This window comes from Sturnira hondurensis, unplaced genomic scaffold (assembly GCF_014824575.4).
Source record: "Sturnira hondurensis isolate 20B ecotype Veracruz unplaced genomic scaffold, ASM1482457v3 Scaffold0004136, whole genome shotgun sequence".
NCBI classification, from domain to species: Eukaryota; Metazoa; Chordata; class Mammalia; order Chiroptera; family Phyllostomidae; genus Sturnira; species Sturnira hondurensis.
Genome location: NW_028076767.1, coordinates 51,683,531 through 51,697,162, shown reverse-complemented (window position 1 = coordinate 51,697,162; position 13,632 = coordinate 51,683,531). Strand labels below are relative to the sequence as shown.

General features: G+C 40.0%; 1 protein-coding gene across 1 annotated transcript in view; it reads right to left on the bottom strand.

The window, feature by feature from the left end:
- Positions 1-12,687, bottom strand: part of IFIH1 (interferon induced with helicase C domain 1) — a 50,336-nt gene extending 37,649 nt beyond the window's left edge. The window contains exons 1-3 of the mRNA XM_037044581.1: positions 12,104-12,687; positions 5,523-5,691; positions 958-1,089 (exon numbers count right to left, since the gene is read on the bottom strand). Coding sequence (XP_036900476.1) covers positions 958-1,089; positions 5,523-5,691; positions 12,104-12,556 — 754 coding nt within the window. The 5' untranslated portion in view covers positions 12,557-12,687. The remainder of the gene's footprint in view (positions 1-957; positions 1,090-5,522; positions 5,692-12,103) is intronic.
- Positions 12,688-13,632: the final 945 nt, after the last annotated feature.

Genomic DNA, 13,632 nt, shown 5'->3' with positions numbered 1-13,632 from the left:
AGCTGCTTAAGAACTGGGATATGTTCTGAGAAACATCATTCGACGATTTTGTTGTTGTGCGAACGTTGCCGAGCGCACATATGCAAACCCAGATGGTACAGCCCACCATACACCGAGGCTGTGCAGCGTAGCCTATTGCTTCCAGGCCACTAGCCTTTATAGCATGGTAGTGTACAAAACATCATGACATTAAACGAAGCACAAGAGAAAATGAGGCGATCGAGAGATTCAGTAAACACGAGATGCATGAGGCTGGGGCCAGGGCAACACGGCATACTGCTTTACAGCAAACTTCTAGAGTACACTCTAAAATAATAATAAAAAGTACAGTACAGTAAATACATAAACCACTAACATAGTCGTTTATCAACAAGCACCATGTGCTCTATGCAACCGTATGTGCTATACTTTGAGACGACTGGTGGTTGTGTGTTTACAAGAGCATCATCACAGACATGTCAGCGATGTCAGCGATGCATTGCGCTGCCCCCTCACAATGGTTATGGTGTCACTAGGCAATAGGGATGTCTCTGCTTCATTACAATATTGTTGGACCACTCTCATATGTGATCTGTGATATTATATACGGATGCAAGCATCCTTATGAGGCACATGTCTATAACATATTTGAAAGTACATTGAAAACCGTAAAATATAGGGCATGTGTATGATATTTACCACATTGCAAGGACCACAGATGTCTTCCAAAGTAAAATTAGAACCAAATGTGTTCGTATTCATAACATATTAATACTGCATTAGTTTTGAAAACATTTTTAGCCCAAGAGGAATTATTTTAATCTCTTCTAAAAATATCATTTTAATAAAAATGCTCACAAAACCCCAGAGCCCAAATTTTCTTCCTCTGCTTAACAGATCCCAATGTCACCAACGCATGAACTGCTTTTTTGGGAAGTAGTTACTGGTGTCTGCAAAGTGTGGAAGTGTCGCAAGTACCTGAAATGGCAGAAGAATCCGCAAGAGATGATTCCACAGAGTTAGTCTCCACGTCCCAGCCCTGTGTCTCTGGACTTGGTGGATCTGAGGCTAAAACTTCAGGACCATCTTCTTGTGATAAATTCTCATTTTCTATAAAGAGAAGTATTAGAATGTTAAAAATAGCACAATGTACAGTTTTGTACAGTTTACATAAAACCATTATTCTCATTTTGAAGCTGAAATTGGGGGTTCTAAATAGAGATTTACCTGAATATATTTCTATGCCTTGAATCCTAAACAGACTGTACATTATATTGTAATATAAGCTTTTACACACTATAAATACCAGTTATTGTTTTTCTGACTACCAAGTGGGCAGGTCCCTCAGAGATTTGTCCAAATGCACTTGGACACCTGGACCCTGTGAAAGGTTTGGAACCTGGTTTTGTGGACACTACAATGAGGTGACCCCCTATCTGACCATCATCACCTTTCAGAAGTAAGCCACTCACTCAGTGGCACAAGTCACACCGAAGGCTGAGCTAATGAAAATGCAAATTTGGTGGTAGTTTCTCTTTAGCTTGTGCTCTTGCCATTTTGTTCCCCTGCTGTATGTTTTCCATGAGATGTACATATGCTTTAATGTCAGCCTAAATGCATGGATTCTTAATTTCTGGAGATTTTTTAAAAATTCAGTGAAATATTCCATATCCTTCCTTTCTTCTTCCCTCTCTCTCTTCCATCCGGTCTTTCTTCCTTCAACCAACATATGTTGACTACTTTCTTAAAGGACTATGTGGTCACAAAGAAAAACAAGAGTTTCTGTCCTTCAGAAGTTGCAATCTGTCAGAAAAGACTGATGCCATAAAGAAAAAAAATCCAAAGTATCATTTTGGACTAGGCTATCTCACAAAATAAGGGAGAGTCAGTCTTGTGCATAAATAGTTTCCTGGAAAAAAATGTTATTACTTTGGGCTTTGTCTCTGACCAGACAACTTGATTGTGTTTGCAGCTACATATTAAGTCTGTTTGGAGTTTATAATCATAATAGCCAACTTGTTTTGAACGTACTATATAAGCAATTTCCATGTTAACTTATTCAGTGTTCCAAATAACCTTAATAAGTGAGTGATATTATTATCCCCATTTCACAGAGAAGTAAATTAAGCACAGAGAGGACAAGACCTGGCAAAAATCACACATCCAGGGAACTGAAGGAGCAGATTCAATAAGCATAAGGATTCAGAGCCCAGGCCCGCATAGCTGTCAGCTCGAGCCATCATAACAAAATACCATGGATTGAGTAGCTTGAACAACAGGATTTTATTTGCTCATATTTCTGGAGATTGAAGTCCAAGATCAATGTAGGGTTGGTGTCTGGTGAGAGCTCTTTCTTTAGTTTTCAAAGAAGGTTACAAAGGTCACTGTCTGACTGTCCTTACATGCAGGGCAGAGAGTCTATCTCTTCCTACAAGGCCACAGTCCTACTAAATTATGGCCCACCCTTCCGACTTCATTTAACATTAATTCCAAAAGACCCTATATCCAGATACAGTCTCCCTGGGAGTTACAGCTTCAGTGTGTGGATCTGGGGTAACATAATTTAGTCCATAGCAGCTCCTAGCCACGAGAATAATCACAGCTAACTTTCTGGTCATCAAGACCTGCTAGAAAAATGCTTAGATTCTCATGATCAGATGTGTTGTTCAGTGAAAAATATCTAAATCCCTGACTTTGCCAATTTGGTTTCCTGAGAAAAGAAAAAGTAAGTCCCACTTGTTTGGAACAAGTTGGTGTGGGAGCAGAAGAACACTGAGCCCCAGACACAGGTTGGCATCTGCCACCTGACCTTCAAAGGAAGCTCAGAGATCCTTTCTCTTCTGCTCCCTGCCCTGGCAATAGCCCACATATCTGCGTCAACATCCATCACTTTGGTCCAAAGAGGGAGGGGCCCAGCCATGAGAGGACCCTGCTGCAGGCTCAGGGGTGGATGGCAGGCTGATGGGGAACTGGTGCCACTATGTTTCTTTTCATAAGGACTTTCCGCTTCTATGAAATGCTTGGCCCTGGCCAGCTGTGATATGTGAGTGGGCTGAGAGAATGTGAAAGAGGCTTAAGTACAAATTTATAGCATAGAATAAAGCAAGTAATAAGAGGTATAATATGAGATTTGCTATGCATACTCTTTATAGACTGTTACTGTTCAAAGAACTACAACTTGAAAAATTACATTAAACTTCTAGCAAGGTAACTTGTAAAGAAGAACTTAAAAATATGTTCGCAACAAATACTGCCAGACACATTGTCTATGTCAGGAGAATCTAGAAGACACTTTAGAGCAGATCTTCTAGACCCTTTTTCGAACAATTATGCCACTGCACACAAGTGTAGAATGGATAGGTACGCTCTAGTTTGGGGGATGGATATAAGAAGGCCTTATGTGCTCTGAAAGGCTGACCTTTCTAATATCCTTTGATATAAAGGCTAAAATGTCCAAGGGGGGAATAAAAAAAAAAACCCAGCAGTCATTCCCTTTTGAAGTTCAGGTTCTAGAATGCTTGTCACAAATGGAAGTGTTCCCATGGCATCTTGAAAGGGATTCATCATGAAAGGGATGGTCTGGACTGGGGCATGTCGGAGAGAGGCGGCCCCATCACTGTATGCAGCTTTACCTGGAAGTACCTTCAGACTTAGCAAACTGGTCTCAGAGACCTGCTGTGGGAACAATGGCTGGGCGGTAATGTGTAAGTGTAAAAAATGATAGCCTTGATGTTGCACCTGAGGCCCTTGCAGAAAGCAGATGCAAAGTAAAGCTTCCAACTGAGAGGACTTTCTGTACAGTTCGGCTTTCCTGTGGAACAGAGCAGCGACAGGAGAAACCTGGAACCTGCTTGTAGACAGATTCCGCAGTGACTATCTGGATTCGAGATCGACCGAGTTTGACTGAGCAAACACCTCCCAGCTACCTTAATCCTGAGGAANGTAAAAAATCATAGCCTTGATGTTGCAACTGAGGCCCTTGCAGAAAGCAGATGCAAAGTAAAGCTTCCAACTGAGAGGACTTTCTGTACAGTTCGGCTTTCCTGTGGAACAGAGCAGCGACAGGAGAAACCTGGAACCTGCTTGTAGACAGATTCCGCAGTGACTATCTGGATTCGAGATCGACCGAGTTTGACTGAGCAAACACCTCCCAGCTACCTTAATCCTGAGGAATTCAAGGGAGAGGATGGATAGCTGCAAGGCCTCCTGAGATTTTCTCTTTGGGGAGGGCACGGACATATGACCCTGCCAAGCAGTGTTTTAGGGTGAAGATAAAAGACCTTGTCCAAATATTTTAGAGCATTTTAATACAGCACAGTAAAAATATTTCTTTCTTTCTCTCTCTCTCTCTCTATAGATATATATACATATATCTATCTATCTATCTATCTATATATATGTATATCTCTGTATGTACTTCAAACTACTGGGCAAAATTAAGCTATCTAATTAATATAAAAACCTAATAAACTTAATAAATAGCAATTATCTTTTTATTCTGCATAGGTAACTTAGGAAATTGTTTACTCCATATCTTATTAGAAAGTGTGGTAAATGGGGGGAGAGGGATTGTGTGTCTCCTTTAAGTCCACATCCTCAGCCCCTACAATAGTGTCCGGCACCGCTTTGGTACTCATGAAATGTTAGTTGAGTGGATGAATCACCAAATGGGTAGACATGAACTTAAAATAATTCTAATTCATTTAAATCAATTATTACCAATTAACTTTCAATTTGTTTTACATATGATATTTTTGAAAACATAACATACATGCTCTGAAAAGAAAAATAAGATGGCAGTTTATTAATTGAGTTTAGAGAGAGAGAGGAAGGGGGTGGCGGGAGGGGAGAGAAAGAGAAAGATCAATTTATTGTTCCACTTATTTATGCATTCCTTGGTGGTTTCTTGTATGTGCCCTTACCTGAAGTCGGACCTGCGATCTTGGTGTATAGGGGCAACAGTCTCCAACTAAGCAGCCCAGCCAGGGATAAGATGGAAGTTTAAACCAGCTTTACAAATATATGGCTATAAAATGTTACTTATGTTATTATAATTTAATAATTTCAAAAACTCACATGAAGTAATATTGAAATACGTTGGCTATTACAGACATTTAATCAAATATTTAATACATTCCTTTAAAACATATACAAATACCAAGAAGACTATGCAGCAGAGTCATAATAACCAATAAAACATTTTCTTCCAATTTGTTCAATGTTAAAAATGTCTTCATAAAAATTTCAATCACCTTGTTTTTAAAATAAGATGGGAAATGGAAAAAGTGTTGGAGTTAGCTGTCAATTATGCCAATATTCTTGTGTATTTTGCTAAGTTTTGTGGTTCCTGTTAATTAACGTTTTCCTAGGCAGCAGTTTCCTCACTTGTAAAGAGGAGAAAAAGAGATGATCTCTCAAAGCCCTTTCAGTTTTGAAGTTTTGATTCTAAATATCTTAGCGCGTGGCCTTGTGTCTGCAAGCTTCACTAAGCTCTCAATCACCTATCAAACGTGCAAACTCTTCCTCGCTGGAACCGGAAATACCTGCACCGGGTTCGGAGGCGCTGGAGCCCGTCAGCTCCTGGGCAAGGGCTGCGTTCTCCGTCTGCCGCAGAACAAAAACGAACGTGGAAAACCAGTTTTCTTTCCGCACAATCCTCCTCAGCAGTTCTCTCACGCCCGCTTCATTTCCATCACGTTCTGCAGCAGACACCTGTTTTTTTTTTTAAGAGAAAAGCAGAATTCAAGAAGGTCAAACATCTTCAGAATTAATTTAAAAAAGAACTAGCCCTCAGAAAAAATGAGCATTGAGCCTAAGTGTAAATAAAAGACATTTCAAACACTAGAGAAAGGAGCAGGGCCACTTGTAGGAATAAATGTTTTACCTCAGCCGTTCTGAGGAAGGGATGCAAAAGAAAGGGCCTTTACTCTCTAGCCATTTTATGTTTATTTGCATCAATTCATTTTTGTGTATTTAGGACCTGATTTTTACTTTTAACTCGTGGAGTCTGAAAATAGTGAGTCAAACATTTCTTATTGAACTCCTATTTCTTCACTGTTAACATGATGAAGTCACTACTATCACAGATTTATATTCTTCCTATTTAATATTAGCAATATTTATTATTACTATAATATTTTTCTTAAGTTGGCATTTATTTAAAATTATGAGATAGATTTAACTCTCTATTCCTTTCTAAAGTAGGGAGCAGAATTATTTCTCCATTTTTTCATTACATCCCTTAGGCTTTACTTAATTTCCCTCTCAGATTAATAAATAGTCGAAGCAAACCCTGCTAAACGTGGACGAACACAAGCCACAGTTAGAGCAGAAAACAGACAGGACACCGCCAGCCTGCTGTACCATCAGGGGAGCTACTTATCTCTCTGATCAAGCCTCAGATGCTACATTCGTAAAATGCAGCAACTGAGTAAGACTTCAGGCATCCTGCATCCTTGCTGCACACGGGACTCAGCTTTAACGAATACTGAAGTCTGGGACATGCTGCGCAGCTAGAGTAGTTTTTCCTACAAAATGTGTTTCCTAATCCCTATAAATATATGTCATAAGCTTTTAAAGTGAGGAATTTGCATTTTGGGGGACAATGTCTGGCACAGATTCGTCTGTGAATTTAGTTTCATCTTAGTTATTTTTATGGATGACTAGGAAAAACATCTACCTTTACAAATATTCTACCAGTGAACACTGCTTAGTATGTACGCATATAGCATGGTTTCTACCCAGAGGATACTGTAGTCTTATTAGCTAATAGTTAATAATGCTATTATAAAGGCCTTGGATATATTAACCCTGCAACTCTAAAAAAAAGTAACAATATTGACCCATTATACAGATCAAAGCTCCAAGGTGCGCGGAAAGTCCAGTTGCTTCCCTGAGGACACTCCACGAGCGCACCGCAGAGGGAGAAGCTGACTGCAGGCAACCGGCTTCAGGGCTGCCTTCCTGTGCCAATATTGTCCCTAATTTTGAGTTCGTTTTCTGGCAAGAGGGTTAAAGTAACTACTTGAATTTCATAAATTTTAGGTGATTTTAGTTCATCTCCCCCCATGGTATTTTATAAGCAGATTCTTGCTCATTTCTTACCTTTTTCTTTCGTTTCATTAACCTAATAAAAATTATTTGTCTTCAATGGTGTTTGTAATGACCTTATTATTATCTGCTAACTTAATCAGAAAGAATTTCTCTAAAAAGAACAAGTGAAGCACTGTGACAAATACTTTTATTAAAAACCTAAGTGTATTATATCCATTAAATTTTCTTTAACTATTAATCAGTTAATTTTTACTATAATATTACATTTATCAAACTTGCTTTGCCCGTACTGAGTTCAAGCATTTAAGGTTCTTTATGCCATTATTTCCTGTAAGTATTTTTATTATTTGAATGTGGAACTACATATAATACCTGTGCAATTTTGTCAACTTCATCAAGATTCTGAATTTTTAGGGAATCTTCCCTGATTGGGTGTTAGAAAATACATCAATACACTTTGAAGCAACTATCTACATACATAAATATATATTTCTTTTACTTAATCTGCTCTCCTAAAACACAATAAAGGTATTAGATTTCAATATATACACTTGATTGTTGAAATTCTTTCAAGGTAAGTATTTCGACTTGAGGCTGCAACAGAACATATAATGATTCCCACTCAAGTTCCTCCCACACTGAACTTTTTCTCTGAATATCAAATTACACATAATTTGAAATGTCTATGAATATGTTGTTATCTAATTTAAAGAATATAAGGTAAATATGAATTTATGGATAATACAGCTTAATGCTTTCATATTCTAGATTCTTTGATTTATGTTTTTTCCTTCCAACAGAAATGAGGAGAGAAACCAATGGTATTTCCAATAAGCACTGTTTTACCAACACAATTGTACAGCTTGATAAAAATGTTTTCTATCCCTCATAATAACTTCATTATTAGCTATCTATCCCTCATTAAATAGTTATCTATTTAATATTTAAATAGATAGCTATTTAAATATAATGGCGATTTTTTAAATACAGCAGAGCTCAACTCTTGAGGCACCAGTAAATAAGGAAGTAAAACTCACATTAAAAGCAAAGAATTTTAAAGAATTAGTTCCCCCAAAAGTTAGCACCTTACCAAATGATTGTCTATTATCAAATTAACATAACTAGCGTCTTATTAATACTTTTTTCCTGCTAATAAAATTCTTATCTATCTTTACTTAGTAATATAATGAACTAGTGGGGAATGACCAAGCTACTAAATTTCATGTAGGGAGAACTGGACTAGTGGACTAGGTTTCTAGTTGGATTGGTCCTAGCATCTCGGGTTCTCCTATGCCAAGAAGAGTTGTATGGGGTTTTCCAGGACTATAAATGCTTATGCTTTGCGCTGCCCAGGGCTGAAACATGCACCTCTCTTCACCCCCTCCAAATGATATTAAGACATTATGAAAATGTTTATGTGACCATTTCTCTTCCAGAATTCATGGCTAAGTCAATGAATGGGCTGAGATATCTGATAAGCATCCCATTGGGGAAGCAGGTCGATCCATGGGCACTCCTTACAGTTAGTGATCGTTCTATTGTAACGATCCATAAAGTGACTCTTGTACTTAATTTCTGAGTCACCAGTATTCACAATAATGTCTAGCAGAAGCTAGATGTTCTTTAACTATTTGTTAGAAGAAGGAACACTGATCAACACTATAACATAAGCTCCATAAAAGTACAGACAATATCTGTGTTATTCTCCAATCTTTTCATTATCATGGCACCTTCATGCCATTCTACAGATTCATAAATGAATAGATAAAACAATTACATAAGTTTCTTTGGGTAGTCACTGGACACAAAATTGAATCCAGGATCATTTTCAGAAGTTGTGCTATGTGGGGAGAGAGCTGACATGTGAGGATTAGAATACTAAGCTAACAGAACAAGTAAACAATGTCTACTGGAAAACAAGAAAAGAATTAAAATAGGATTTTTTAGAAGTTCTGACTACTTAGTTAAATGCTACTTTAAGCTGTCCAAAAACAAAGTATGAACTCTTTTTTTAAGTGACTTTTTAAAAAGATTTTATTTATTTATCTTTAGAGGGGAAGGGAAGGAGAGAGGGAGAGAAACATCAATGTATGGTTGCCTTTCACGCATCCCCTGCTGGGAGTTGGCCTGCAGGGAACTGGCCTGCAACCCAGACAAGAGCCCTGACTGGGAATCGAACCGCGATCGTCTGAGCCGCAGGCCCGCGCTCAATCCAAGCCAGGGCAAAATTATGAACTCTTAATGTTTATTATCCATCCATTCCCCAATGTCTGCCATGATTCATTATATCACGTGCTTTCATCTCTTACTCTAGACAACTCTTTGGAAATAAATTTAACTAACCACATAAGTATTAATATTTATTAAGTACCAACCCTATACCTAGTCTTGGTTAGGTTCTGGGATCTTAAAGGTGGAAAGCTAGAGTTTATTCCTCAACTCACAGTTTATAACCAGGGACGTTAAAAATCAGATCTCAATTAACCTAAATCCCTGACACTGTAAATTCACAAGGAAATGTAACCAAATGAAATGATAATAAAAGTTATCATCATCATGGCAAAATAGCTCTTTACTACTTATATAGACTTTTCATAAACATGATTTTGTGCTCACTAAAATTCTAAGGGAGAAGAAATTATTATTATATTAATTCTCATGGGTAAACTTAAATCAGAGAACTTAAAAAACTTGGCCCAAAGTAACATATATGATGAGAAACAAAGATGTTAAGTCCAGATCTTTCCATTCTAAATCCTTATGCTTTTTCTACTGTACTTTTCCCATTTAAGATAAACATTCATCAGTGGCCTCTGTGTGAATAGATTCCTCTAAACCTAGAACATCCTTCCCATTGTTCACAATGGTGTATTTCTTATACTGATGACACATGTAAAATGATGTGTACAAAAATCATTCCAGAATCTCACAGAGACACTATTGTTCTTTAAAGAGCTCCAAATACCTAGCCCCTTTGTCTTTCAGCGCCTCCTTTGAGATAAGAATCTGAAGAAAAGTATTGGCCTTACCTGCTACCAGTGCACAAATGTCCCTTTACTCTGTATCTTCCTTGTGTCAACTCCCTTGCATTACTGCTAGCTGCCTCCTAGCTTGCCAGAATCAAGAACTTGGATAAAATCTAGCTGGAGGAAATTCAATCCAGGCAAGACAAAAGTGATGCTGATAGGCAGAAGTATTTAGAGTAAATAAGGAAAAGTGCTGTTTCGCTGGCAATCGGGACATCATACCCACCAAACATAAACAGCTTTGTGGTGTTACTGGACTCTGTTGCTTCTGGACTTCCTAACAGCTACTGTGGCGGAAAATGCCATCTTCTATCTCCAGCTGGCTTGAAGGCTGCATACTGTCTTCCAAATTAAGATTCTGCCACAGTGATGTACACATTTGTCATATCCAGCTGGACTACTATAATGCGTTCTAGCTGGTTCTCAATACACAAAACTACATAAACGTTACAGACAACAGTGTAAAGTAATTTACTTGTTGGGAAAACCAGCCATCAGAATTAGATGCATGTTTAGGTTTTTGGACAGGCCCCATAGCTGTCAAATCTACAAGGGAACATGAAATTTAGTCACTAAAGACTAAGTCACATGATAAGCTGATATGAGTCCAAGGCCCAAAACCTTGTATGAAGATACCAACAATTAATAAGTCCAAAAAAAAAGAAAAAATGAATGAAAGAAAATTTAGATTAGGCATTTAGACAAGGCATCTAAATGAAAGGCATTTAGACAAGGCCTTTGACTTTTAGTCACAGGTTTATTTCCCAATTTGTCTTTCAATGTAAGACTTTGACCTACCACCCTGGTAAGTCAGATTCAAATAGGTCACTAATGTCTATACTTACTCATTGAAAAACAATGAACAATAAAACATTACATTAAGTGTAAAGTCACTTGCAAAATTCACCATGTCGAAATACTACTTAAAATATCCACTGCTCCACTAATATGAAAAACTGCAACTAGAGACATATTTTCTCAATGAATCTTCAAACTTTGATTCTCAGAGAATGTTGAACCTCCAGAGGAAAAAAAGTGTGTATAATATATATGGTTTTCCCATTTAGGCCAAGACTAAATGGCATAATGCACAATATAGGCAAGAGATTGAGAAAATTTTCTCTGAAGTCCGGATAATAAATATTTAGGCCTTGTGGATTACCCTGAGGTGCAGAAGCAGTCATAATCTCTAATGAATGAGCATGGCTGTGTTCTAATAAAACTTTCTTTATAAACACCAAAACTTTAAAACTCCAAAAGCCAGTCGTCACTTTTGGGCCTGGCAAAACCAGTAGCAGCGTGGATTCAGCCCATGTCTCATGTTTTGCTGATCTCTGTTCTGTGGTGGTATATTGAAAAAGACAAAACAGCCCTGGCTGGTGTAGTTCAGTGGACTGAGCATGGGCCTGCGAACCACACGATCACGGTTCGATTCCCAGTCAGGGCACATGCCTGGGTTGCAGGCCAGTTCCCAGCAGGGGACGCAGGAGAGGCAACCATACATTGATATTTCTCTCCCTCTCTCCTTCCCTTACCCTCTAAAGATAAATAAATAAAAATTTAAAAAGACATAACATTTCACACCATCAGGCCCTAAATCACTAGCTCTGCCACTGTCTTCCCAGGAAACCTTAGGCAAGTTTTTAACCTGCCTCAGTTTTCTCATTTGTAAAACAGAGTCAATAATGTTACACACCCCCATGGATTATTCTGAGCATGAACACTGATAATACATTTTGCAAAATATATACTAATTGCACACAGTAAGTGCTCAATGTTATCTATTAGCACACATTATTATTCTAGAATTAACTCTTGCTAATTTCAGTGAAAGAATTAGAACAATTAGCCCTTTTGTATTTAAATGTTCAAAGTTATGTTTTAAGTACCTAGATATTCTTTTCTCAAGAAAGGGGGAGCAAGATTTACCCGAAGATGTCAAAGAACATCTGGAATTGGGCCAAAAAAATGACCAGCCCTGAGTTTCAAATTTTGCCTAAAAGCTCGACTCCATCTGGTACTGACAATCGGGTACCGACACCTACCCGGTTTCTGTCTTCGACTGTCAACAGTTCCACCTCCACACACTTATCCAAGACATCTCTAACCAGAAGTTTGTCCACCAGAGTGGGCTGAAGGAGGTTCAGCAGTTGGAGACACTCATCATGATCGTTCTCAAACGATGGTGAGGGCAAGTCTGTGAGCTCAGGGTTCATGTAGCGGGCAGCTAAAGGGTTGCCTGCTCTCCGGAGGGCCTCCACAAATACCCTCGTCCAGCCCAGGGGCCAGCCTCCCTTCTCCAAGGTTCTCAGGAGCAGTTCAGCTGCGCAAATGTCCCCCTCAGTGACGGCAGTCCTCTGAATCTGCTCTTTCACCTCTGCAGGCAGAAAGGTCAGGTAGTCCAGCACGGGCTCCACCTGGATGTACGTTTTCACTCTGGCCCGGAAGCACGAGATGAGATACTGGAAACTCTCATCTGCAGAATACCCGTTCGACATCTTTCCTTCTCAGAAAAGGAGAGGTTCTCCCAAGTAGACGGACAGGTTGCTGTTCTCTGCTCAACAGGTGCTATGTGAGTACCACTGACCGTTCGTTGCCTTGGAGTAGCAGGGTCTGCAGCAACGTGCCTGACAGCAAACGGTTTGGCCACAGAGACCCCCAGACCCGCGCGGCGGTGCGGTGGAACCCTGCAGGTGGGCAGGCGAGCAGGTGCGCGGGGAGTGCCCGGGGGACGCAGCAGCAGTCGGACAGCGCGGACTCACTGCCTCTGCAGTGCTCTCCGAGTGGAAGCCTGGCAGCCGTGGCTGCGCTCTCGGATGGGAGCTTTTGAGTCCAGCTTTTGGCCAGGCAGTTCGGTTTCTGTTTCGATTCTCCTCTTCAGGAGTTTCCAAACGTCAGCCCCCAGGCTCGGGTGTGGCTGCCAGGTCCCAGAGGAGCCACCCTAGGGTTGGTTCTGACGAGGCGAGCCCATTGGCTGCACGCACCGCAGGCCGGGAAAAGGAAAGCGAACTCGCCCCGCCCCTCCAGCCCCAGCCAGGCAACCACGCTCCTGCAGTGCACCACCCCCGCGGGCCTTTTGTCTCCCTTGCAGGATTCTGCCTCTTAAATCACATTTCCCACGGCCGTCTTGCAACACATCCTTGTCAGCTAAAATGTGGAAGGCAAGAGAGCGCGTGTTTCGGGACTTTCCAGCCCAGAAGTGAAGAGAAACTTATACCCAGGAAGGCGCTCTCCGTAGTTGGAAAATGCAGGCAGGTTCTGCCCCGCCAGGGTGGTAAGATTGCAATGGACAGGTGGAGAGATCTCATACATTTACATAAAGGCGCAACTCCACAACCTCAGGATGAAGTGGCCACTGCACCCTTTCTAGATACAAACCTGACGTGCCATGGTTCCCCAAGAACTAAAGGTTTCCTTGGGGAATTTCTGGGTGAATATGAGAAAAGAGTAAGTCGCGACAAAGTTAACTTTAGTGGCCCATTTGTAGACTGGAGTATTTCTTTGGCTCCGACCAGGGCCTGGTGATATACCCAGGGATACTTTAACCACCAGCTCAGTTTAGGGGGAAGCCAAG